General features: G+C 41.6%; 1 protein-coding gene across 7 annotated transcripts; it reads right to left on the bottom strand.

Annotated features, from left to right (window-relative positions):
• Positions 1 to 83: 83 nt before the first annotated feature.
• Positions 84 to 24,412, bottom strand: RCAN3 (RCAN family member 3). Of its 7 annotated transcripts, XR_014514677.1 has the most exons (7): positions 24,106 to 24,409; positions 21,420 to 21,585; positions 16,959 to 17,210; positions 7,465 to 7,638; positions 5,178 to 5,349; positions 3,035 to 4,314; positions 84 to 2,979 (listed from the first exon to the last, which is right to left on the bottom strand). XR_014514677.1 is itself a non-coding variant. In XM_083454504.1 (6 exons), exons 3-6 carry the CDS (start codon positions 17,151 to 17,153, stop codon positions 4,106 to 4,108), a joined length of 750 nt encoding a protein of 249 aa, XP_083310630.1. In that variant the 5' UTR covers positions 17,154 to 17,210; positions 21,420 to 21,585; positions 24,106 to 24,408; the 3' UTR covers positions 84 to 4,105. The 7 variants fall into 7 exon arrangements, 4 of the variants coding, with proteins under 4 accessions (XP_083310630.1, XP_083310631.1, XP_083310632.1 ...); XR_014514676.1 differs by lacking the exon at positions 21,420 to 21,585 and having other exon boundaries at positions 24,106 to 24,412; XR_014514678.1 differs by lacking the exon at positions 21,420 to 21,585 and having other exon boundaries at positions 16,959 to 17,206.
• Between the last annotated feature and the right edge of the window lie 3,408 nt (positions 24,413 to 27,820).

Raw genomic sequence — 27,820 nt, 5'->3', positions numbered from 1 at the left:
GACGAAATTCACAATAGACTGTGGTTTCATAGGTCAGCTCTGTCTCCTTCCCTCCTGTTTGACAGAGGAAAAAACAAGGCACATAAATGGCAAAATGTTTTATTTGTCCTTTTTGAAAAACACTGTTGACCATCATCTATAGCAATGCCAGGCTGTTAAACACGTCTCGTGATTTGACACTTCATTATGAAAAGCACAGTATTCTCCAAGTTCTATAGCCCTGGTCCCCAACTATCAGGAAGCCACTCTGAGAAAGTACAATGTATGGGCCAAGGCATTTTGCTGCCTGAGGCAAAGGACAGGGTGGAGTTTCCCCCTCCCATCCCATCTGCACAAGACAACTAGGCTGGCAGCTGGATCTTATTTCAACACTAGCAACAGAATAACACCCTCCACACCTGCAGGCAGCAGGCTAGTTCAGGAGGTGCAGCACAGGACATGTGGCACACAGAAGGGAATGGCAAGGGAGGAGTCAAGAGAAACATGGAGGGTGGCTGCCACCACTGCCTCCAATCATCTGCTAACTGAGGGTTCATTCTGCCTAATGATAGGGACAGCCCTGGAAAGCAGAAGGCATGGCAGGCTAACACCCCAATCCTCACTCTCTAAAGCAGCCTGCCAGCATACCTCGCTGCTTCAAATATTGGTCTCTTTACACTTCTCTCACCTCTGCATTGGCAACGAGGGAACATTTTTCAGGAAAGCAGATTTGGCCCCAAGGGCAGATCTCCTTTCTACTGCCTTAGGAAACAGCTTGCCTAGAAAATTGACAGGTACCAGGCAATTTTGCTAAGTATATATTTATAGGTGATCTCGCTATTGTACATAAACCTATAAATGAACACATCTTGCAGCTTCACTAATGAAGAGAGTAGGACTTCTGAAGAGAAGTTGGATATCAGCTACCGGGAATCTAGTTGAGGTATAGAGGGTTTCAAAGACCCACAAACAAAGCTATACCACCTGGATATCATTATGGTTCACATTCAGGAATTGATTTCCTCACCTCCTAAGTTCATCATGCAAAAACAGACTTAATACTCTGTTCTGAGCACACCGCAGTAAACATGGATCATTTATTGGAAAGAACCAAATTCTACTTTTGTTTAGAACAAATGTTATCAAGATTTTTTTTTTAAAAAAAAAAATGCTAACAGAAGAGAGGAAAACGCCTTACAACATATTTTAGGGAACCAACAACTTCTGTGATAAGTACCTTTGCATTGGTTCTTAATAAACAGGCAAGAATTAAGATTTATTCTGGTAAAAGAGCAACTGCCTTTATTCTCCACTATATTCAACTTTACATGTGCATCAAGAGTTTGGGGCAGCCCATGAAGAAAGTATAACTGGCCCAAGGCCAGCCAGTAAATTTTAGCACTGTGCAAGCTTTAAATGGGACTTACTGGTCCACCTCCAACACTGTACCCCTAAAAGCTGGTCCCGAGCAAAGACAGTCTTCACTCACTAGTAGGACAAAGTCCTGCTTAAGCTTGAAGTGGTATAGACTTCCTTGAATCACTATAAATAAGGGGTCATTTGGACTGGTGTTAGCAGCCAGCCATTATTGGTGGCTTCTTCTTTCTCTGTGGCTTCTGACAGATGTAGAGAACTGAAACCTGTATAATTTTTCTGCTGTGTATTTGGCTCCAAAGAGTCTCAAGCAAAAGCGATTCAAACTGCTTCTGAATGTTTCCATAGCCTGGTGCAGAGACTTGAACACACTCCCCCCACTACGTATGTCAGATAAAGTGGAGCAGGAAGAAAAGCGGTTTCCGACACTGGGCATAAAGAGAGAGGTCCTTCCTCACTGAGATCCAACACAATTCCCAGCAAATTTGCATGTAGTCCACAAAAGCTTGTGCTGTAATACACTTGTTCAGTCTTTAAGGTGCCACAAGACTCTTGGTTTTAGCAAATTTGGTAGAGCTGATGGTTTTATAGATAAAATAGAATCCAACATATACTTCCCACCCACCCCCTCCATTCTTTCATTTAGTTCAACCATAAAAAGTACCAGCTATGTAGTGTTACGGAAAATATCTGGCATCTGAAGGTGCTACTTTGCTGAAAATTGCTAAGGTGGGAAACACAGTGTTAAGAAAAGGCATAACAAACAAGGCTAGCCTTATTTGTCAAGTCTAGGCAGCTGGGTGGTCAACACGTTTCCTGCAGCACATTCTTCTCCCTCCCTAAGAAGTAGTAGGGATAGAAGATTCAATGCAAAGGGAGAGAGGGAAGGAAGGAAGGAAAGCTCAGGCAATAAGCAAGCAATTCCAACAGAAGCTCCCCCAAACCTGCTAAATCAATGTTCTCTGCAGAGAGAACCAAAAGGGGTCTGAAGAGGGCTTGGGTGTCAAGAAGTAGGACAGTTGAAGGGTGGGAGGGCTGTAATAGCTCAGCAAAGAAGACTATGTAGCAGAGTGGATAAAAATAAAAAAAATCAGATTTTTTTTCATTTAAATTGGATTTTTTTTAGTTAAATCGGATTTTTAAAATAAAATGCTTTTGGAGGAAAAATATTTCTAAAGATAGTTTTCTATTTAAGTTACATTATAGTCTAAAGGCTATTCATCAGGAAAGAAGGATTTGTTTTAAGTTTTTAATGTGTGCTAAAACTCAGTCTGTTGTTGTTTTTTTAAATTGTTTAACCACATCAGTTAACAAACATGGATACATATGCTATAATGTTATTGTTTCAGTTAAATAAATTGTTTAAATTGTTATTGAGGAAATGATTATTTTTCTCCTTCCAATAAAGTACAGCAGAAAAGTTGTCCAAATATAAACAATAATTTCATAATTATTTGTCTATGTATTTCTAACAGTATAACCAAATCAGTAATTTTTGATATAACTGTAAAAACTACTCTGAAAATTTATTATTCCAAAAATGAAACCTTCATCTGGTTGTAAATATTAAGATTATACCAGCAAGAATGAGTCTTTCTGTAAAAAAGTGATTTAAATCAAGTCTTACTGACTAGTGATTTAAATCAAGTCTTACTGACTAGTGATTTAAATCAAGTCTTACTGACTAGTGATTTAAATAGTGATTTAACTTGATTTGATTTAAATCAAATCAAATCAAATCCACCCTGCTATGTAGGGGCACAAACCAGTCTGAGCCTTTAGGAGGAAATGGGGAAAAGAAAAAATGGGATATATACTTCCAGACCTGCAGAGGGGCACATCTACATTGTCACTGCTGTAGGGGGTGGCTGTGCACTTTTGCACACCACATCCTGGAGAATCCAGTTGAGGAATCTGGTTGGCTGGACAAGACGTGCAACACTCTGGCGCTAAGGTTTTGAAGAGCCATATGGATGTAGGACCCTTCCTGGCTGTATGAATCCTGCTGCTAGAGATACAAGATAAACACAGAAAATAAATCCTGCACTTGGGACAGCCACAGCTGGAGACAGACACAGGCTAAGAAAAATTAGGAGACACGGGCCAAAGAGGGAGTCAGTCCATAAGCTTCCTAGTTTGCATTTCATAGGTGCAACGAGCAGAAAGACAACCTATCACAGTTCCAATGTTGTCTTTTGCCTCACGTCAATTCACAAGAGTACCTTGAAATTCAACACACACAACTATGGCATTTCTAAGGAAAAACAAAAATCACAAAAGCAAACCTGTTTGGAAATTTGGTTCTATCACCCCAAACCAGTTTGAGATTTTTCTACTGATAACAATGTACATTGTACATTACATTTATATTTCATCAATATATTACTTAGAACATCATGTTACTCAGATCATGTTATACATCAGCACACAAAAATATACATGAGACTCACATACAAAACCATGTGGTAACCCATATAGAGATGGCAGCAGCCAAGTTCCTTTCTGCCTTCTGAACACCAAGAAAATGGTAACACACATTCCAAAAATGGCACCTTCCTAGTATTCTAGGACTTGAAACCCAGTGGATTTGCTACATCTTGGGAGTTAACCTTAAAATTAAAGTGCTCTTCAAAACGTTGGCATCTATAGTCTTTCTGATGCGAGACGACTACAAGAGAAGTCTTTTGCCGCTATGCGTCACACAGCAATGCAAACATTTACCACTCACTGCTGTTGTCAGAGAGCCTCAAATTCAGTAGTGCATCCCACCCCCTACCTCTAGCGTATGTTCAAGAGTTTTTGTTTCATTTATTAATGTGGGTGGTGGATCCGGGCGCTTCGTCTGCACTATCTTCTGTTTGGGATTTTTAATTTCATCTTCCTCTTCTGTTTCACTTTCACACACATGGACGACGACACTGGGAGTGGATTCTGTTCCTGCATGAAGCTCATACTTCTCCCCTAGAGGGTAGGACAAATTACAGCATTATTGTATTAGCATGGTGGACAGCACACTATAAAAGGTGCATGTGTGTGTGTGTATCTATATCTATATACATCTATACAGTGGTACCTTGGGTTAAGTACTTAATTCGTTCCGGAGGTCCGTTCTTAACCTGAAACACCACTTTAGCTAATGGGGCCTCCTGCTGCCGCCGGAGCACAATTTCTGTTCTCATCCTGAAGCAAAGTTCTTAACCTGAAGCACTATTTCTGGGTTAGCGGAGTCTGTAACCTGAGGTACCACTGTATATCTATATATCTGTATCTCCCCTCTTAAATTCTAAACAGTGTATCAAAACTACAGGACAATTTGAGTAGAAATGACCTACTCAACATCACTTGCTCCCAGTCCCTTTTTTGCTTCACAAACAAAGCAACTTCCAACTTGTGGTGCCAACAACCAGCACCACCGGGGAGCAGGAAATCAATCTGCTCAAACTGTGCAGAATCAAATTTTAAACAATCCATTCCAACTTCACATCGTTAAGTTTTGTGGTTATGGAATTCCGTTTACATTTTGTACCAAAATTATTCTTTTTACCTATAGTCCTTTCTTGCAGTCTATTGCAGACAGAAAAGTTCACAAAAGTTATTAGACAACAGACGTTTATGGTAGCCCCCTCACGCATATTAGTCATTTGTGGTCCCAAAACAAAGCAAAGCTTTTTTTTTTTTAAAAAAAAAGTTCCCTTTCATAGTCATCTCGGGACCATTTTTATGTGTCACAGGTTACCAGGCAAGTGGAAATTTACAAGCCTGCTGCTATCATTTTTTTCTAATATAGAAATGGAGAAAGCAAGGCAGACAAAAAGCATTCCTACCAGGGCCCAATTTTGAAACAGCACAGAGCAAGTCATAGTTGATCATGGGAGTGGCATCTTCACTTGGCTTCCATCCTACTGGTGGAGATGCAGGTGGCGATATCAGGAACTGTTTGACAGGCTGTGGTGGCAAGAGGTAAGATTTGTCTCCCACTTCATTGGGCACCTGAACCTGAGAAAACAAATGCAGTCAAAACAGTAAGAGGAGGACATTATTCTCTTGAAAGATAGTTCTTAACTGTTTTTCTAGCCTAGCCACACAATTCACCTCTTTCACTGACTGGAGAAGGAATCCAGATACTAAACGCACAGTTTCCTTCCCTGTAGCTATTTTAGTAAAACATTGACCATGCCGTCAGTATAGAATACATTGACTAAGCTCTTACGAAATGCCTACACTACAAATGTGCTACAGAATGGTTTTCAGCTCTTAGCTCATCCATTCTTCCAGCTGGGGAGGCCACTACCATGCAATTTTACAGCCATGGATCTGCTCAAAGCTATCCACTGAATCACTGGCTAAGCAAGGAATAGATCCCCAGCCTCATGACTAATTAAGTGACTACATCCAGGGTCGTACATGTGCTGCGACTAAGCGCAGGGACATATATGGTATGTGACTGCAGTATTTTCTTCTTTACAATAGTGTTTCTAGTGCTTATGGCTGTGAAGTGTATGATTGATTTCTGATGAAATAAAAAAGCCAGTGATGGCCAAACAAGAAGTCCAGTGGTGGTGGGAGGGAAGGGGAATAGTCATGCCCTGTTTGGATTCTTACTCCTCTTCTTCACTACTGAAGCTAGAATAAAATGAACACAAATAGTAGACAAAAAAATGAATAATTGTATGAGGTAAGAGAAATGCAGGTCACAGGAACAATACTTTCTAAGAGTAGAGTTTTACATTTTTTTAAAAAAAGCATTGAGTGCATAGAGCCCTTAACCCTCTATAGTGAAGTACAGCAGCTCATAAAACATCTGCAAGGAACATACTGGCTTGTGTACATTCCTTTCTGAAAGGAAAACATGGCCTTATGGCCACCAACTGTTGTGGTTGGGTTTGCACTAAATAATATATAATGTTTGAGAATTCTTGGAGACTGGGTGAGGTCCCTGCAGACTGGAGGCAGGCAAATGTCTCCTTAGAAGATGATGTGATTATTAAGACCCAGCATGGGTTTTTCAAAAACAAGTCATGCCAGATGAATATCATTTCCTTTTTTTATAGTTACAAGCTTGGTGGGTCAGGGGAATGCTGTGGGTGTAGAGTATCTTGATTTCACTAAGGCTTTTGACAAAGTCCCCCATTATATTCTTGCGAGGAAGCTGGTAAAATATGGGCTGGATGAGGTAACTAATGGTTCCTCTTCATCCAGAAAAAGGTGACAAGTAGGGTGCCACAGGGTTCGGGCCTGGGTCCATTGTTGTTCAATAACTTTATGAATAACTTGGATGTATGGATAGGGGGGATGCTCATCAAATTTGAAGATGACACCAAACTTGGACACCAAACTAATGCCACAGAAGACAGCCTCGGGATTCAAGACGGCCTTAACAGATTGGAGAACTGGGCCCAAACTAACAAAATGAATTTCAATAGGGACAACTGTAAGGTTCCACACTTAGGCAGGAAGAACCAGCTGCACAAATATTAAATGGGGGGGGACACCCCTGGTTTGCCAGTAGTTCATGTGAAAAGAATCCAAGCTTAACATGAGTCAACAGTGTGGTGCAGCAGCAAAAAAGCTAAAGAGGAGATATTATAGCCCTTTTCAAATTTCTAAAGGGCTGGTCACATGAAAGATGGAGAAAGCTTGTTTTCTCCGGCTCAGGAGCGTAAGACCTAAACCAAAGGATTCAAGTTACAAAAAAGGAGATTCTGACTAAGCTTTCTGATGGTAAGAGTTGTTTGACAATGGAATGGACTCCTTTGGAATGTGGTGGACTCTGCTTCACTGGAGATTTCTAAGCAGAGGTTGGATGGTCATCTTGATGGTCATCTATAATGTCTCTTGCTTGTCTGGATGTAGAAATGAGGCTATTCTACAAAAGGTAAAAATTACATTTGTTGCCTGCTCACATTTGTCTCTGGTCTAGAACAGAACAGGTCAAAAAGACAGGCAGTGTTTGCCATCAGGTGTTTAAATTGCTACTGGAAAAATACATAGGAGGCTTAATAAAGGGGTAAGACAGATAAGGTGCTTCACACCTGAATAATATGGAAGAGAGATATCACCTTGGGTAGGAAGACAGGATACAAATCTTGACAAACATGCATGCATGCATACCTGGGCAAAATACAGCTTGAGTTTTTTCCCATTGAAGTCTGTCTCATGAAGTTCTATTCGTGCTCTTGCTGCTGCTTCTGGATTGCTAAAATTTATCCTTACTCTTCTAAAGCTTTTAAATAGCTGGAATGTAACATGATCGTCGTAGATTGAGAAGAGAGCTTCAAACCGTTCCTAGGGATTGAAACAGAGCATTTTTGCTGTTAAGGTTCCTCAAAGTTTACTATTGCAGGTTAGCACTACAAAATCAAGTTGGTGATGTTCTTTAGTAGAGTTCTACCTACACCTGTATTGAGCATCAGTAGAAAAACAAAACCAACTGCCTCATATTTATGTAAATAGGAGTTATATTCAACAAAAGATTGTATATAATGTAATGCTTGCAGGGCCATCTAGTGGCCAATCTCAATGTCTTTTACATACGAGGATATGAAAAGGTGCAAAGTGTTTTACAGTTAACTAGCTTTTTCATACTTCAAAACAAAGTGGGGGGGGGGATTCCACCTTCAGGGTTTTCCTTTTATGGATTTTACATTCACAATGAACTTTTCATCTGTGACTATTTGATAATCTCATTTGTATGCACAGGGATCCTATGAAATAAAGCACTGAAGCCAAGAGATAGTGATTTATGGTAATCAAATCTTTTCTCAGCCAGGGATTTGAATTCTGGTTTGACAGAACCTTAATCTTGTGAAGTGCCCCTGAGGAAAGCTGTCATCAACTGAAATATATCGATCATCTTATTGTTTCATAGCGACTATTACTACTGATAAAGTTTTATCTTTCAGTGATATTTTGAGGCTTTGCCTCTTCTTTTGCCTCCTGTTGTTGTTTTTGTCTTGTCTATCTCCCCGCTCCTTTAACAGGGATTAGACTAGTGGATCCCAAACTTTCTTCTCCATGCCACACGTTCGGAATGAAAATTTGTTCATGCCACACCATTCCTTTTATTGGTAAGAAATATATTGAAAACAAAAAGAAACAACTCCTAGCAGTGCTTGATTTATAACATAGAACACAACTACTTTATAGTATGATCATGGGACATCCAGAAAGTATAAAACAATGCAGATACATAAGATGAATCATTCCCAAGTATAATTATAAACAAGCCTCTTAAATATGTACCTTAAGGATGTATACAAACTCAATGAGGTGTGTGATCTTACTTTTGCTGGGTAATCATATTTATATTAGATCTAATTTGCAACAAAATATCATCTCCTCATCAACACAAATAAGCCTTTCTCTCTTCTGATCTTTCGTATTTGTCAGAGTTGAAAATCCCTGTTCACAACAATATGTCATCCGGAATTGTAGAAGAATAGCCAATGCTCTTGAAGAAAGACATGGATACTGTTTCTGGTTGTACATTCCCCAAAAATAATCTTATGATACGATACGATACCATAGTGGAATGTTTAAATCCTACTTGGATTGTCCCTGAATCTTCCCACCACACTGGCCATCCTCTCCTGCCACACCAGTGTGGTGCGTCACACCATTTGAGAACCCCCGCTACCAAAAGTCTGGCCGCCGTCCCATCACCTGGAGCACCCATGGCAGGGAAACTGAGGAGGCGGGACTTTCCAAGGACGCCGGAGTGCAACAATTCGTTGCTGCTGGTGGTCAATGGAGTGGGGGGACGATCCTGGATGTTGGGACTCCCATTGCCACTAGCGTCGCTCCTCTGGTACTTAGAAATGGCCGTCAAAAAAGGCCTTGAGGGTCGCATGTGGCCTGCATGTTGGACCACTCCTGCTGTAGATCAAAAGGCTAAAATGAGTTTTTTTCAAATGGGTGGAGAATTTAAGTTGTAGAAGAAAAAGAGTTTGGATTTGATATCCCGCCTTTCACTCCCTTTAAGGAGTCTCAAAGCGGCTAACATTCTCCTTTCCTTTCCTCCCCCACAACAAACACTCTGTGAGGTGAGTGAGGCTGAAAGACTTCAAAGAAGTGTGACTAGCCCAAGGTCACCCAGCAGCTGCATGTGGAGGAGCGGAGACGTGAACCCGATTCCCCAGATTACGAGACTACCGCTCTTAACCACTACACCACACAGGCACTCAGGTCTTTCTCGAGAATAACTTTTTAGTAAATAATGTGATTGAAAGCTAATAATATGTGTTGTGTCCATGCTACTTACATGGGAAGGCAACTGATAGTTTTTAAAATGCTGTAGAAGAACTGGTATTTTTAAAATCAAGCTTATTCATAGGACTCAGTAAGCCACCATCCCTCTGAATGAGTTCAGTCTCATTGATGACCTTGTATTTCTGCTGACTGATGACTCACCAGGCAGCCACAGTAGTTTCATCTGACTCATTTTTTACTAGAAGTTTAGAACATGAGGCAGCTAGAAAAGCTGCAGGGATCTAGCATTAACAATTCATACATCCAATCTTGTCAACAGATGTAGATATTTACAAAACATTGCTAACAGGCAGGCAATTTGTACATGTATTCCTATCATTATTCATTCAACTTCTTGCCCACACTTCACTACAAGGTACAGCAATTTAAAAATACACTACTAAAACCAGTTTAAAAGAAACAGAATAATAGGATGGGTCCTAAAAACATTTGTCAGATGCCAAAGGCCAGGGTAGATGCGTGCAAGTTCAGCACATGAGGGAAATTGCATAAGGTACCAGATGCACCTCTGTGGTGAGGGAATTCCACAACTTAGCAGCTGCCACAGAAAATGCCGTCTCCTGGGCTGCCAGTCCCCAAATTGTGAGGGCAGTGAAACAAGAAAGCCCCCTTTATATGTAGATGTTTTAATATGGCTAGTGATGTAACAGAACGGTCCTACCACTTACTGGCATCATACACACAGGTCATACGTTATGCTAGTGATACTCGAATACCCTCCTGACCCTGTGGGACACCCATGATCAGAAAAATGGTGTGGAGGGTAAAGAGTTAATCCAGGGGTGGGAAACCAGTGGTCCTCCATAAATAACTGGACTACACCTCCCATTATTGCTGACCTTTGGTCATGCCGGCTGATGTGAGTTGGAGTCCAACATGTGGAGGGCCACAGGTTCCCATTCCTGGGTTTAAAAACTTCCCTGCCTGCATTTCACTTAAAATTGAATGTCAGGCTAATGAATCAGAGAAGGCAACAGAGTTGAAGCTGTGCATTTCCACATGGAAATTGCTGGGGATGGAATTGCTGGTGGATCCAAATATATGAAATGTAGAGACCAGGCATCCCACACGCTTTGAGCAAGTATACAGACCTTGCACCAGACAAGCATGATACACATTCACTAGGAGATGAAATATTCTTTTATCAAGGATTTGGTAACATTGCTCCATAGAAGAAGCCAGCATTAGATAGGAAACACAAGTAGTATAACATCACACCATTAGTCCATCTTGCTCAACACTAACTGCACCAGGGTTTTCAGCTTGAGGGCCACATGTTGGCTGGGGCTGGGGGTGGGGGGGAAGGGAGACAAAAGTTGGGCAGAGCAACAGATATGACTCAGTTTTGTAAAGCAGGCTACATTCCAGACACAGGGAAGTCTGTGGTTTCTATCTGCTGTTCCTCCATCTCTCCATCCAAACAAGAATAAGTAATTATCACAGTTCAATAACACATTCCAACCAGGCAAAAAACAAAACAAAACTTGAGAAGGATTTGGAGCAGGGTCAGTGAGGGACATGGGCTGGAGAGGGTCACAGGCCTGATGTTCCCAATGCCTGGCCTACACTAACAGGCCGCAGCTCTTCAAAATTTTAGTGAGAAGACAGGCTGTGCAGTGGTACCTCGGATTAAGAACTTAATTTGTTCCGGAGGTCCATTCTTAACCTGAAACTGTTCTTAACCTGAAGCACCACTTTAGCCAATGGGGTCTCCCGCTGCCGCCACACCTCTGGATCACAATTTCTGTTCTCATCCTGAAGCAAAGTTCTTAACCCGAGGTACTATTTCTGGGTGAGCGGAGTCTGTAACCTAAAGCGTCTGTAACCTGAAGCATCTGTAACCTGAGGTACCACTTGTAGTGGCAAGACATAAAAAAGTCAAGAATTCTGCTTAAAACAGAGCAGCATGCAATAGCAGTATTGTTGTTGTTGTTTAGTCGTGCCCGACTCTTCGTGACCCCATGGACCAGAGCATGCCAGGCACTCCTGTCTTCCACTGCCTCCCGCGGTTTGGTCAAACTCATGTTGGTAGCTTCAAGAACATTGTCCAACCATCTCATCCTCTGTTGTCCCCTTCTCCTTGTGCCCTCAATCTTTCCCAGCATCAGGGTCTTTTCCATGGAGTCTTCTCTTCCCATGAGGTGGCCAAAGTATCGGAGCCTCAGCTTCAGGATCTGTCCTTCCAGTGAGCACTCAATAGCAGTACACAAAACTCTTTAAACCAGAATGGTTACACTATGGCTCTCCAGCTGTTGTTGGACCAATTCTTATCAGCCCCAGCCAATAGTAAGGGACCGGTTTTATGTCCAGCAACATCTGGAGGATCACAGGTTAGCCACCCCTGCTTTAAGCCAATAAAACTGACCTCTGCAAGGATGTTTAATTTTATAATAAATTTTATTCAAGAAACTGTTAGAAGAACCAGCTAAACAAGGTAATAAAAACCTCATCATTCATCAGAATGCAAAAAAATCCCATTCAGCAACATACTATCTTCAACATACCACACTAGAAATAAGCACCTTTTCAAAAGATACTGAACTATTTCACTTCCACTGGGTGCAAACTTTGAAAAAGAAAGGTCTACTAAGAAAACAACTCACCCACTCATGAGAGCAGGCATCTTTTAGTTAGTTGCATTTACCATCACCCACCCAAGCAGCAATAGGAGTGTTATTACATCAGCTATTACATAATTCTCTCTTCTATCCAAGAGCTGTTAAGTAAGCTGCTTTTAAAATTATATGCATATCTAATATGACAACATGTTGCCAGCTCCTTTTCTTGGGGATGGAAAGATGCTTTAGTTTTCCCCTGGTGTATTTTGGGCCCCAGGAATCTAAACACACACCTATTGAATATGCTCTTGCTGGAACCACTGAGGTAAAGAAATTCTCATTTATGGATGCCTAGGGCTACTTGCTGCCAAAAATAAATATCTTATTTCACTATTTAACCCCCTTTAAGCCATAGAACTCTGGCACAGAAGGGCCCCCCAAGGTCAGGGTTTGGGGGCTGTGAATTGTAAATTGAGAGAAGTGCTTGCAATAAAATAAAAGTATGCAGCGTAACACACAGCACTACATCATCTCCGGTCACATTTGCCCAAGATGACCTTGTGCAAAGGAGGCACAATTTTGTTAAGTCACCATGTTTTTCAGAACATTGGGAAATGAACATGCAGAGGCAGCCAAATGAATAGATCAGGCTTATGGGATAACATATCAGGCAGTTACTGAGATGAGATAATAAGGATTATAGGAAACAAGACCAAAATAATCATACCGGGTTATTTTTGCAGTGAAGCATTCCTGGGATGGGTCCCTGCCTCCTATGCTTTATGCAGTGAGCCAGAAACAACAACTGCACAGAGCTTGGCTACATAGCAGATGAGCTCTACGCAGAATGCAAGGCAGGAAGAGATAAGTATTTCCATGATGGGGTCAGACCTGTAAGTATCCATGATTTTCTAGTAAACTAGAAATCTCAGATAATGACCAGCTTTTAAAAACTGATAAAATGCAACAGTTGGATTGACAAGACCTATCCACCCACAGGTTGGAACTTCTGTAACCTGCTTGAATATATATTTCCCTCAAATTTAAAAATCAAAGGATGTTCAAAATAAGCAGGTCAAACATAAGAAAAAATAGTTTCAGAAGGTGGTGTGGGTTTAGCTACACAACACATCCAATAGTTGCACAGCACATTTTCAGCAACAATGGTTCAATAAATATTTTCAGCTTTTTATTCTGCTCAATCCCAGATGCTCCGTGTGGATTACAACACTGTATATACAACAAAGAAAAGCAGACAAGTGTTAATCTCTGCACATGACCTACTCTCAATTCCCCTTTCCTTGTGTGCATTTTTTTTTAGTTTGATGATAGGACCAGTTTCTCTTTTTCTCCTTCTTCAAACAGTAGCTAAGAACATGGTTGGGGCGTGGAACTCACCTGATCTCCTGGCAGCTGAGTTGCCACTGCTTTCTGGGACGGTGAATGGCAAGACAGAAGGAAAGAGGTCATGGTTCAAATGTACTGGCAGGAACACTGGTGCATTTGCCCCACACCAAGCTCCCCGCTGCACTGCAGGAGGCAGAAATGACTCAGCTGTCAGGCGAGGCAACTCCCACCACCATGCTGCCTGCTACTGAAAAACACACAGATACTCCCACCCAGGCTTGTTCCCATGGCCCTATGGTTTGAGAGTCCTCTCCCTTTTTATAAACTGCTGTTTGTTTTCCAACCAAGGAATTTTATGAAATTAAACTCTAACCCTAAAACATCTGACCCTGAAATTATAAGCATTCAAACCCCACCCCACTGGAGTTTCGAATGTCACCTTTCTGATGCTTATCTCTCACTCTAGAGAGCTCTTCTTCATTTAGATAGGATGCATAGTATATCTTCCCTACTGGATTCCTTTCCTAATCTTTTAATGCCTCCAAGAGCCTCAAACAGAGGAAAAATACCTCCCATGCTAGACTACACTATTTCTTCTCCTCCTCAGCAGATTATATTTCCTTTCTAACATTGGGGGGGGTGTCAACACTCACCAAAACTACTCCTTTTGTATTCTTTAATACTACCATATTTAATTTGGTATCTGAAACTGTCAGGTTTAAGTTTCTCATAGTGTAATCTTATGCATGTCCACCCATAAGTATGTCCCAGGTAAGTGTGAATAATACAAGACTGCAATATAAGACTGTGCATAAGACTGAATGGTGTTATGGAAACATCTCCATAAACAGATGTGAATATTAGTTGCTAACATTATTTCAGCAAAACTGAATGCTGATCAGATGTTAAAACTAACACCTGATATATCAGAAATTAAGAAAAACTGGTGTTTATTCAACATTCAAGGTCATGTTAGCTCCTCTGTCAACTGCAAAAAAGAAATCTGAAACACAAGACTGGAAACTGTAATTCAGAACAATATAATTCAGCCTGATTTGTATCTGAACCATATTATGAACAGTTTTAGTCAGTGAAATTGTAGACTTGCCATTCTGCTTAAAAGCTTTTTTTGGGCACCACAAATATCAGCCAGCTGCAGAAGCTACATTTCAGTTCCAAGAAACTATGGTTTTTTGGAGCAGGAACAAGCAACAAGCTCCCTTCTCCCTTCTTGAATGCCCAGCTGCAGATACTTCCTGATTTTTTAATCAGTTTCCCTAGTTAATTTGTGATGTCCCAACAGAGAAACTGTGGTTTAAACACTCTTTACAAACATGAGGACAGAAGGAAAATATTTTTTTTGGGGGGGAGTGGGATCACATGTTCATTACTTTTGCAAAAAAGGATAGTTTGTTGGAATGGAAATAGTGTGTCTGAACCCAACTAACACCCACCAGCTGATGGAATTCTGGTCAACCTAAATTACAGCCCGTGGGGAAAAAGAGGTAGGGAATAGGAAGCAGGCTGCCTGGGCTTTTAAAACTTTTATTCCGGAGTCTAGACGTTTACAAATACTTACCCAACAACTGTTACACTCAATTTTATTGTATGTTTGCAATTTTAAGATATTCTGTTTGAAATAGATGAAAGATTAATCCAACTCTAGGGAACAATATTAAGGCTATTTAAATTGTGATGAATCGCATTTTAAACAGACTAGAAAAAAGAAGACACTAAAAGGCAAGTCTTTATTCCCTTTTTAAAAATCCACATGAGAGATCTGTAGCACACAAAGCTTATCTAAAATCCAGTATTTCACACAACACTTGATACCAGCAGAAAAACCCCCATGTTTTGTCAGCAACACATATTATAAAAATGTAAATCTATATTAATCCAGGAGCACATTCAGCCTTGCACAGAGCTGTCATGGAAACATGCCTGCTTACGCATGATCTACCTTACTCTAGGACTGCCATGACAATGAAAAGTAATAATAGTGTTTTACTCCCTCTACATGAATAAATATGTTTGTTTTTAAAAAAGATGACAGAGAGGGAGAAGAATTTAAAAAGCAGTTCAATATTTAAATGATTTTGAGAACTTCAGGATCAGATCTCAGTAACAGCATTCACACTCCTGGAAGAGGTCTATTTGCTTATCCAAAACCTGTTTCTTCAAAGCATTCTATTCCGCCAAAATTATAGGAACTTAAAGTGACCCAGAGAGAGTCATTCTAAAATGCTATAGAAGCTAATCTAAGTTCCAAGGCGTATTCTAAAGCCTGGTGTGTGACTAATTCAGAAGCTTTGATATTTTCATTATCTGCCTTGGTTTTCTTCAAAAAGAAATGTGCAGCCTTGCAATAGGCAACAAGGTACTTCATGCAGGTGAGTGAGCTGGCTAAGGGTGTGTGTGTGGAGAGCTCCATCCCCCCTTTGTGCCCAGCACGGTAATGAAATAGGCTCTGCCAGCCCTCAGCAAGCTATTAAAATTCTGTGGGGAGGCTTTATGAGGCTTGAAATGTTGGATACCTCAAAAATTGTTTGCAGAACAAACTGGCCTTCTCATGTTTAAGGTTGCAATCCTATGAATGTTTACACTGGCCCAAATCTCAACAACTGCAGCAAGGATTGCAATGTATAAACCATACAACTGCTGCTCTTTACCGTAAGCAATGCCAACTCTGTTTCTTGATTTACATAGCAATCACAATCTTTGCTTTCTAAACAAGTAGTTAATGCAAAAGTATGAGCAAGTTAGATGAAAATTTTGAGGTAATCTAAAAAGCACATGGAGTTTCTGCAAGAGTGGGTTTGTTTACAAGTATCCATACCTGGTACATGTTGTCCTCTCCATTGAAATGAAGAGGGAAATTCTACATGTGCATTCATACAAGATGCACTTAATATAAGAAGGAGCTTCTCTGTTTAAGCTGGGAAATGTTTATCATATCTTAGGGAGGAGCAAAGGGACTGTATGTATGCCCATAAAACAAGATATGACAGGCCAAACCACTCTTATGCACATGGCTGATTTAATAAGTAGTACTCAAAACACCATGCATTTGAGGATCTACTTCTTATTTTTTCCATATTATTTTTTGGGTGGTAGTGCTACTGTTGCAACTCAATAGTGGGTGCCAATGCAGACCCACCAGTTGAACAACCAAGCTGTAGAAGATCCTTCCAGACCACTGTCTGGAACTAAAGAAAAGCTCAGTACAATACCGAACATTTCCCATTCACTTCCCTTTCTGCATAATCTATTCTTATCTGGCCGCTCATAAAAAACAAAGCAATATCATATGTGTATTTGGGTCATGTGAACTTAAAGTTGCCTGTATCAGATAAATTACCAGTGTAAGATATAAAGGCACACTTTTTTTACAGGCATTTTAATAGATCAACACTAGTTTGGTCCATGTCTTACCTTTTGCTCTTGAACTTCAAACACTGCTTCATGAACACTACAGGCGAAGAGTGAGGTAGGCAGGTCACTTAAATCCATCATCTCTTCCAAGTCTTCTTCATTTTCTCCAAAAATCATTTCTTCTTCTTCTTCTAGGTCACTGCTGTAAAGATCTGACTGACTGTCACTCCACGCCTTCATTGTATCTCTAATCATTGTCCACTCAAAGCAACCTTCCTTAATTTGTATTCCAGACTTGAAGCAGGAGTCTGCCTAAAGAGAAAACAAGAGAATTGTACGGTACAGTTTTACTTGAAGTTTTAATGTTTAGTTATCATGTGCAGGAAAAAGATCTATGGGAAGGTAGTTTGTTTTTTTTTTAAAAAAACCCTGAGACCATTCTTTCAAGTGTGAGAACTTGTCCTTTATTTGAGATTTCTGAATTGCAGGGGGTTGGACTGGGATGACCCTTAGGATCCATTTCCAACTCTACAATTGTGTTTCTATCTATTCAGATGACTGATAAAATATAGTTTTGTATGAAGCTTTATCACTATAGTGACCAAAATAGCACTCACAAGCAGCTGAATGGCATTTATTTGTTCTGTCTCTAAAAGGACATCAAGGAGGAGCAATGACAAGTTTTTCCAGTAAGCAAGTTCCACAGAAACAGAGCTGCCACTGTGAACACCCTGTGCCTTGGTCCCTCCAAAGTTTGCAGCCAGAGCTGAGCCTCATAGATCTTGATTACATACACTAGTCAGTGAAGAAACCTAGGATTCTAAACAAGATCACTTATTAGTATGCTGAGGCTGCAATCTGATTTGGAAATAAGTGCTACTGAACAAAGAAGTTTTTACTTCTTACAAACAATCAGAGGAGAGAACTGGAGAGGCTGGAAGTTGTTTAGTTGCTTTGTTAATGAGGCACATGACATATCTCATTTGGAACAGCGAAATCAGTAAGCCTGCAGGAAAGGCTGGCAGGGCACTGATGTGCAGGGGCAAATCTGGTCCTAGAGTCTTGGCTTGCAAGGCTCAGGCCAGGCCAAAATTGCGGACCCCTCTGAACATTACAAACTGTAAAAAACTTTACAGAAGTACTTACTATTGGTGTGTTTAACAATGAAAGTTATTCGAAATGTGTTGTTTGGTACTATCAGTTTAATAAATGGTGTTTGTAGAAGCCGTGCGAATAGCTTTCAATAATATTCTGCTGGTTTCAATTTCCAAGGAAACAATGTTTAGGAAAATAAATAAATATTTATAAATATATTGACTTAATCAATATTTCTCCCAGTGTGCATTAACAGTCAACAATGTACATTTTAAAGTATTGCCCAAATTATATCAGCCAGCTGGATATTCTCTAGAATTACAAAATGAAGATATATGCCTCATAAAACATACATATACAAATCAATAATTCAGTGGAGTTCCACACTTAAGCTTGAAAACACTTAAAAAGTAGGGACTTCTCTGCTCCCCAGTCCTTGTCACATTCTCAAGGTGTCTTACCACAATATCATCAGTACTCCAATAACTGGTCCTGAAGCAAAAAGAACACAGGGCATGGCAAAGAAAAGAAAATATATTTCAAACTCCTGTGGCCTTCCCTGGATCACAACAGTAAGTTAGCTACATTGTAGTTGGGGCACGTCCACACGATATATATCAGACTGAAATGAGAACAAGGCATGGCATGCAATTTTATCCCTCACTCAGCCCTGTTGCGACGCATGGCTTCCAGCAGGGATTGTGGGGGTTTGGTTTGTGCACAGAGGAAAGAACTATATGAAGTAGTTCACCCACAGGGCAGGAATACATATATTAGAGAAAAAGAAAAAAATAAATCAAAATGACTATATATCTAGGAAATCAGCAGCTTTTGGTATAGCAGCAATAAGCCCCAAATGTGCCAAATATCTAAGATAGAGCGGGGGGGGGGGTAGGAGGAGAAAAGTATGAGAAATATTCAGTTATATACATAAAAGTACAATGGTGCCTTGGTTTAAGAATAGTCCTGTTTAGGAACGATTTGGTTTAGGAACTCCGCAAAACCGGAAGTAGTGTTCCGGTTTGTGAACTTTACCTTGCTCTACAGATGGAAACTGAATGGTGCAAGGGCACCAGCGGTGGGAAGCCTCATTAGGGAAAGCGTGTCTCAGTTTAAGAACAGTTTCGGTTTATGAATGGACTTCAGGAACGGATTAAGTTCGTAAACTGAAGTACCACTGTATATTATAATGGTTGGAAACGGCCTTAGGTTAAAAATATTAATGGCCATTACTTTAATAAGTCAATAAAAGTTTCAGGAATGATACAGGACACTACATTGTTTGTAAGAGAGAACAGAAATAAGTAGCAATATCATCATTCCGTAGACAGGTGACTTCACAAGTCAAGTCCCAAACATTTCAGTTTGGAAGATGAGTAGGAAAGCAGAGCAATGAGGAACTTTCTTTAAATCATTATATTTAAACCAATAATATACCATTTAACTACACTAGGTTGTTTTTAAAAAAAACTTGGCGTTCTTTCTGCTTAGAGGCTAACTTTGCATGAACATTTAGTGCTCAAGAAGCAGGACTCCGCAGCCAAAATATTTACTGCATTTTTTTTTTATGTTAAGCACATAATGTTTGGGTGGGGGCGGTCCAACTGTTAACTGAGAAATTTAGTACAGAATTCTAGAAACCCGATTCAGCATTGCATCTTCTTTAAACTGAGAGGGGAGGGGCACTGATGAAGAAGGGAACACAAACCGAAATAATTTGCTTAAAGGATCAGGCTACGATTAAAGAGCAGCATTTTCTGCTTTCTGTAACACTCTGTCTTTACAAGAAGGATTGCAAAGTGACATTTTTAGTAAAAAGACCTTCAACAGAAAGAAATGCTGATCTACGAAGAAATCTACAATGCAGCAAAATACATTGCGTTATCCGATGAAAAGGAGGTTACAGCTACAGTACAGAACACTAGCTTCAAGCTTTATGGGCTGCTGAACTGAGATGACATAAGTAACCTTAAATGACCTCTGTTTCAGTTTTTCCATTTACAAACAGATAACAATAGACTGACAATTGCAAGGTTCTTAAAGAGAACCACAACCCATGACTGGGTACAAATTGGCTCATGAACTTTTTGTTCTTATAATATAACAAAATGACTAATAGATTGAATCAAGAGGTTGGAATTTTATGCATTCAAAGATTGCCTGTAATCTTTTTGCAATGAAGAACTAAAAACTGATGGAACTGCTTTGAGCTGAGGACTGCTTGTGCAAACTGTGTGAAACTGCATCAACAGAAAAAGTAATAATATACACAAAGGAGTTTTGAAATTAAATGGTTCATTGTACTTTTAAGTTTTAAAAATCAGAACCATGTATGAAATACAAAAGTTTTGCTTAACGACCTGATTTACTATTTCTCAGTAGAGAGATTTTAAAAGTAAAAAGGCACACAGAACCTGTGTGTGTGTATTCAAGCACTGAAAGGAAACCTAAATATTAGGAAGAACTTCCTGACAGTAAGAGCTGTTCAACAGTGGAATTTGCTGCCAAGGAGTGTGGTGGAGTCTCCTTCTTTGGAGGTCTTTAAGCAGAGGCTTGACAACCATATGTCAGGAGTGCTCTGATGGTGTTTCCTGCTTGGCAGGGGGTTGGACTCGATGGCCCTTGTGGTCTATTCCAACTCGATTCTATGATATAGCATTGCTGCGGTATTTAATATCTCTTATTATTTAGCAGCCTACAGCTATCATTATAACATGGTTTGCGGCCACTTTCTTACTCATCTTTTGGTGGAGTGGGTTGAGGTATACCTGCCTGTGTGTGTTTTTTATGTTTTATTCTGGTTTTTATACTTGGTTTTAATGATTGTATCAGTTTGCAAGTTGCTTTGGGACACTTGGGAAAAACAACAAAAAATAATAACAACAAAGAAAGAGGGACTTTAAGGAGCTGTTCTTAGGCTTATATGGAAAGATATTCATTCTATTATTTATTTATTATTTATTTTTATTTATTATTTATTTTAAATAATAAATAATTTATTTATTTTAAAATTTCACAGAAAAACAATTTAAATCTTTGACTGAGAAAACAGTGCACATGTCCACATTTAAATTTAAGCTAAAACGGTCTTCTAGAAAAGGCAAAACATTTTTTACCCAAACAATGCATGAGCAAGTGAGTTTTCATAATCTATGATGTAATGTGGTAAAATTATACTTATTTCCTTCTGTAACACTACAGTGTACCATTTCTCTGAAGAATGTATGTTTTACATAAGGAAATTTGTAAAACTGAATCTGTTGATCTACAGAAGATGCTGACAGAAAAGAACAGAAAGAGTATTTTTAGGGTAAGAAAATAAATTGTCAAACATTTTTGCTGAGCATCTTTTATTTGCATTGCTAGAATTAAAGCAAAAAGAGGATTTTATAAAAAGTAATGGTGGGGATGAAGGCAAACACTTACTAACTGAAGCGGTTTGAAACTTAGGCTGCAATCCTAAACACATAGGAACAATCCCCTCTGAACACAGTAGGGCATATTTCCAAATCACATTGCAGAGAATTCTGCTTTTAATCTACCACCGCTTAAAACTCTGATGTTCATGACTTGGGAAGGTGAAATCTGTAAACTGATGAAGCAGAAAAATAGAAAAATATTTCCAAAGTTAATTCCTATGCTATAAAATGAAAGCTTACCCAAACTGCAAAGGACAGATACGTTGGTATATGAATGCAAGTAGCTTGATGTTAAAGATTAATTTCCATTTCCACTTTAAGGCAAACATTTACCTTTTGGATCCACATGGAGGACACAGGGAATGAACCCACGGGTTCCTTTAACCTGTGTGCCTGTGCCTATGACATACTTCGTTGTGCTGACAAACCCATCCACACCAATCAATGAGGAAATTATACATTCTAATTGAAACAAGTCAAGAACTCCACCTCTTCCCTAATGGAAACATTATCCTCCCCACCCCATCCATTACCACCACACCTCTTCCTCCTCCTCTTTGGATGAGGAGAGTGAATTATCATTCTATCAGAAGTAATGGGGAACTTTGGTTTCTCAGTCTATGAACAAGCAGCAGTGAGAATGCCAGAAAGAAATTAGAAATATCTGCTGCCAGTTTAAAACTGTGGTTTGCTTTAACTATGGTTTCAGAACATGCAACAATTTGGAACCACAATATGATCCTGGCTTGATGTCACTAAACAAGCCACAACTCTGAGGGCTCATCCACACCTACTCTGTGCCTGAGTGTGGTGGTTTGGGGTTGTTTTTTTTGGGGGGGGGGGTTGCCTCACCACTTTCCCCAGGAAAACCTGCTCTTTAATGTTGAATTGGAACAAACAGCAATTAGGGTTTTCTATGGATTGCAGAGAACATTAAAGAGCAGGTTTTTGCAGGGGAAGTGGTGGGGCAAAAAAAATGTGCTCGGACAGAGACTGGAAAAAAAACGTGGACCTGTGCCTAGAAAGTATGGAGGAAAATTAGTGTGGATGAGCCCTGAGACTGGACATCACAGGGCATCAGAGCGAGTTTAAAACTGGCCACAGACGCTTCTAATCTCCTCTTCTAGCACACAAACAGGAGAGGGGAGTGGGTAAACCCAATACTTGCCATGGCTCATTCATGTGATGGAGAAACCATTTTCCCATCACACCGGAGGCACACATAGTGCCTTTATGGAACAGGGGAGAAAGTACAAGAAATAAGGGCTAAGCCAACAAGAAACATAGATAAGAGTGACCAGTGGTAAATGAAGTATCAATATGGCAGGTCTAAATGGTGTAAAGAGCACAATAAAAAAAATGAAAAGGAAGGTGGACAACTGGAAGAAAGGATTGACTGGCTTAGCAATGGAGAAGGGCAGAAAGAAGCAATAAAGAGCAGCAATGATGCACATGTAACAGAAAGGTTGGTGAGAAGAGATGGGGGGACAGGAATAATAGATGTGTGCAAACAGGCAAGGCAACAAGTTGCTTTAGAAGCAGGGGAAATAATCAGGATAAGAAATGCCTGGCAGAAGTAAGGCCAGAAAACGCACATTAAAAAGGAGCAAGGCCAACGCAGAGGAGAAAAATGAGGAAGAAAAATAATCGGTTCTGGAGCTGGCGAAGGGGAGCATTGGTAACATATTTGTAGGAGGCAGTAAGGGGGAGAGGACAGAGGCAGGTGCTGTTGAGAGGCAACAGTAGGGAATAGGTGAAGGCATCACCCCCTTGCAGACAGCAAAAGGAAAAAAGGGGCGGTGGCAATAGATTCCTGAGTTTGGGGGGTGGCAGAAGGGCACAGCTGCCCACATAGGTGGGGGGTGGGGGCAGTCAGGGGCAGGCCAACATCTCCTCTGGAATGGAATAGTAGAGGATTCAAGGGGTTTGATATGAAGGGGGCAGAAAAGGGAGCCAGCAGCACTGGGAAGAGGTACTAAGAATTGACAAAAAGAAGGGCTTAGGACACAATGCCCTTCCGAGGTTGAGCAGGAAGCAGAGGAGGAGGACAGACACAACAGTCTCTTGAGCAGGTGATGGTAATAAGAAGACTCCCTTGCTAAGATGGACCACATCAGATGTCCACCTATTCCAGCTTCCTATTTCCATCAGTGACCAAGAGAGGTGCCTTCGGGAAAACCCACAAGCAGAGCATGAAAGCAGGAGATAGCAGCCTCCTCCTCCTCCTCCCTGTCGTCTGCCCCCACCATTTAGTAGTGAAAGATACACTGCCTCTGTCCATGGAGGTTCCAACTGCGTGACGGTGCGCGCATTAAATTAAAAAATAAAAGAGGAGGAAGAAGAAACGATGTTGATAACGAACCGCTCACAGGGGTCGATAAGGACCGGTCGAGGTGGGGGGGGGGAGGAAGAGGGTCCACAGAAACGGGGCACGGGGGGGGGCTAGCTTGCAATAATTGGGGGAGGCATTCATGGACAATAGAGGGTAAGAAAGGAGAGCAGGAGACCGGGGTTAGATGCAGAGGAAGCAGGCGAGAGGAGGGCGGCAACGACTCCCCTCAGACCAAGTGTGGCGAGGGCAGCGAAGGACAAGGAAGCCACACCCGGCATGGGGGGCGGGGAGCTTATGGCAAGGGGGAAAGGGCAAAAGCGAGGGCAGAATGGGCTCCCGGGTTCCCTCCGTCCGCACTCACCGTCTCCTCCACGTCGGGATCAGAGCCGCGGCCACCGGCGCCTCCCTGCTCCTCTCAGGCGCCCCTCCGCCCCGCCCCGCAAAGAGGAAGGCGAGCTCAGGGCCAGCCAGGCACGACCAGCCTGCGGATCGGCAGCGCCTCGGAAAGAGCCCAGAGAGCCCCTCCCTCTTCGATGCTGCTGCTGCTGCTCTTCCTCCGACAGAGAGCGCGCCGCCGCGCCCGTGCGCAGCTCTCGAGGACGCGCTTACCAGTTTTCTTCTCGGGCATGCGCGTCTCTCTCTCCCACTTTACTTGAGTGAGTGACCCGGATAGAGGAGAAGTTGAGGGCAGGAAGGAACGGGTGGGAGACGCGCGTTCATCCCCCCCCCCCCAGTCTTCTCTGTGGTTGGTAGCCTAGGTCACGGGGTGGAGCAGAAAAGGCGGGATTTTATTTCCCCTTCAGCAACTCTTTCTTCCCCTCAGTAAGGGAGGTGGAGTGGAGGAGAGTATACCTCAGTGGGGTTCAACTGGTCCAGAGTAGAGACCTGCCTCCCGATTCCCAATGCACAAGAGACCCACTTTCACACGTTCATTTTTCACTTATACTTAATGGCGCTAATAAGGCGCATTACCTCGAAATGGTAATTCACAGAAGGACATACATGGTACATTAGCATCTTCACCTAATGAAAACTAGCAAGGAACTGCCCCACCACCCTGCAACCCTGTTTTCTGGTTGCAGGGAGTGAAATAAGGATGATCCCTGCTCCTAGCTGCAGCCTAACTTCTGCCAAAAAAACAAACCAGTAACCCCACCACCACCACACAACACATCTAAAAGGGTATTGCATGTTAATCAGCCCAAGGCCTGGTTGAAGAGGGAAGTTTTCTGCCAAGAGAAAAGAGCCACTCCCGTTGCCACCCTCCAGACTTCTTGTGGAGGAAGCATGATCCCAGACCATGATCCTGTGTCTGGATTAGGTTCATATGGAGACAGACAATCCTTTAGGTATTTGAGTCATGAGCCATTTAAGGCTTTATACCAGGGGTCAGCTTTTTCAGCAGGTGACCGGTCCACTGTCCCTCAGACCTTGTGGGGGGCCAGACTATATGGGGGGGGGGTGAATGAATTCCTATGCCCCACAAATAACCCAGAGATGCATTTTAAATGAAAGGACACATTCTACTCATGTAAAAACACGCTGATTCCCAGACCGTCTGCGGGCTGGATTTAGAAGGCAATTGGGCCGGATCTGGCCCCTGGGCCTTAGTTTGCCTACCCATGCTTTATATTTACAGGTCAAAACCAGCACTTTGAATTGAGCCCAGAAACATTGGCAGCCATTGCAGTTGAGTCAAGATCTGTGTAATATATTCAAATGGTCTTGCCCTAGTGAGCAACCTGGCCACCAAATTGACATTCTATGGCCTTTTAAACATGCAGGGCTATTGGTTTATTTGTTACTAAGTTACATGTTTTGGTGTTTTTATATTGTGAGCTGCCCTGTGATCCTTAGATGAAGGGCTGTATAGAAATTTAATAAATAACAGAATGTCCTTACTCCCGACAAATCTCCCTCACTACAAGCATAGCTACAGGAAGGTGGGGTGTACAGTGGGCAAGAAGTAGATTTCTTATTGCAAACAGCTCCTGCTTTTCTGCTGCTACTCTGCAGCACACATGGAAATTGATAAAACTGAGAAAACATTCTTCATCAAAAGAATGTGTTCTAGCCCAGATAACGCATGTAGTGCCCTTTGGTTTGGAGTTCAACATAGCAGCAACACCTTCGCTGCAGTGAAGGCCTCCAATTTTGATGTCTTTAAGGATTGGACAAATTCATGGAAGAGAAGGCTACCAGTGGCTACTAGCCATGATGGCTATGCTCTGCCTCCACCGTGGGAGGCAGAATCCTTCTGAATACCCAATGCTGGAAACTGCAGGAGGGGAGAGTGCTCTTGAACTCGGGTCCTGTTTGCAGGTTTCCAAGAAGCAACTGGTTGGCCACTCTGAGAACTAGGTCTAGCACCTATAAAAACTGACACAACAATAAATGCTGAGTGAGGTACCACAGGATGTTTTATTTTTGCTGCAGCAAACAAGTGCTTCTTTAACTGTTGCTACTATGAGACGAGCTAGTAACACCTCTTCAGACATATAAAATATTATCCTTGTTCATTCTTCTCACAGTAACCCTGTGACATAGCTGCACACACAAGCACACGGTTGTGTTGAGGAAGTGGCTTGGGTGGAGTAGTGCAGGCTGCACTACCTAATCCTGCCCAACACCCACATTTCAAAGCAACCCAAACTGGCAAAACTAGTATGCCTGCAAAATTGCTAAATGTAGCATCTCTAGACAAGTTTCCCAGAAGCTTGGCTGAATCTTGCGTTGGAGATGAAAGGTTAGTACCAAAGATGACTGATGCATCCCCAGGAGAAGGAAGTTCCACAATCTAGGTGCTACCACAGAGAAGGCACTTTCCGGGGTCACTACACAACGGGAAACACTCCTTTGTGGGGCCATGAGACGGGTATCCCCTGCTGATCTTATTCCCTCCTCCTCCTCATCTGGTTCTTTCCTCCTGTCAACTTGGCCTGTTTGTCCCTTATATAAAGCTTTCAGTTATGTTGTGCATTGCCAGCCTATTGTTACTTTCCCAGGGGCACCAATTTTCAGACTGATTGCCTACAAGAGGAGGTTAAGAGATTTCCATTTTACCCACTCCAAAATGCTAATGCCTGTTCATGCAGGAGAATCACTGCACTTATCATCCTGAAATTTGGCAGGCTTCATCCCCTCAGACAGTGCACCCATATCTGCAAATTGCTTCAATTCTGGCAGAAAATAAAAAAGTTAGAGACTATTCACTTATTTCATTTTCAGATGTTCCCTGCATGAAAGTTGGCAAATATTGGTAGCATTTGGGCCCCAAGACAGTCAGAGTTTTAAAATTTAATAAATAATAATGCCACCAGCGGGTCCCAGGGCAGGTTACAACAATTCAGAATGAAAAACATGTAAAACAGATTGCAGTCGCAGGAATAGGGCAGACTCTGAAAACAAACATCTTAAGTGCCGGGGTAGAGAGGTGTGCTTTTCAGCATTTGCCAAAAGCTCTATAGCAAAAGTACCAAGCACACCTATGTGGGGAGATCATTGGGCCAGCGCCACCCTGAACTTCTGAGGTGGAAGAACTATCAAGAGTCAGCTGGCTCGCACCAGAGCGCAAGCTGCTTCTTTTTTGGTCTCACACTCTTGTGCATGCACAAGAGCTCAGAACGAAAAAAAGGAGCATCCTAATTTGGGTGTTGGAGGGTATGTCCAAAAGAAGCTGCAGATGGCAAATTAGCCACAGCTGGATGTAGACACTCCTAGCCACTGAGGCCACCTGGACCACAAATAACAGCATTGGATCTAGGGGTACCCCCATGCAATGAACTGCTGCTTCCAAGGGACTTTAACCCCAAATAGAGCAGGCTGTCTTCCCACCTTGTGGACTTGATAACTTGAAACACATAACACCTGTCTTCAGGATTCAGCTTCAGTTTGCTGGTTCACATCCAGCCCATCATTGCCCCCAAACCCGTCTAGCACCTCAGCCACATCTCTCGATTCCTCTGAATGACATGCTCTTATTCGTTCAAATGGCATGTTTGCCTAGATGTGAACTATTTCAAACAGCAACAATTTCTTCCTTAATCCCTGTATTTTTCCATATACATCAAGCTTTC

The sequence above is a fragment of the Podarcis tiliguerta genome (assembly GCF_965153285.1).
Source record: "Podarcis tiliguerta genome assembly, chromosome: 8".
Taxonomy (NCBI): Eukaryota; Metazoa; Chordata; class Lepidosauria; order Squamata; family Lacertidae; genus Podarcis; species Podarcis tiliguerta.
Note: the sequence above shows the minus strand (reverse complement) of the source record. Positions and strands in the feature narration are given on the sequence as shown.

Bases quoted from the DNA above. Each gene is read 5' to 3' on its own strand.
- RCAN3 (XM_083454505.1), bottom strand. From the start codon at position 17,153: ATGATTAGAGATACAATGAAGGCGTGGAGTGACAGTCAGTCAGATCTT. The intron at 5,350-7,464 runs GTATGCATGCAT...TTGTTTTCTCAG, and splicing joins TCAAGCTGTATTTTGCCCAG to GTTCAGGTGCCCAATGAAGT. The intron at 4,315-5,177 runs GTAGGAATGCTT...CCTACCCTCTAG, and splicing joins TGTTTCAAAATTGGGCCCTG to GGGAGAAGTATGAGCTTCAT.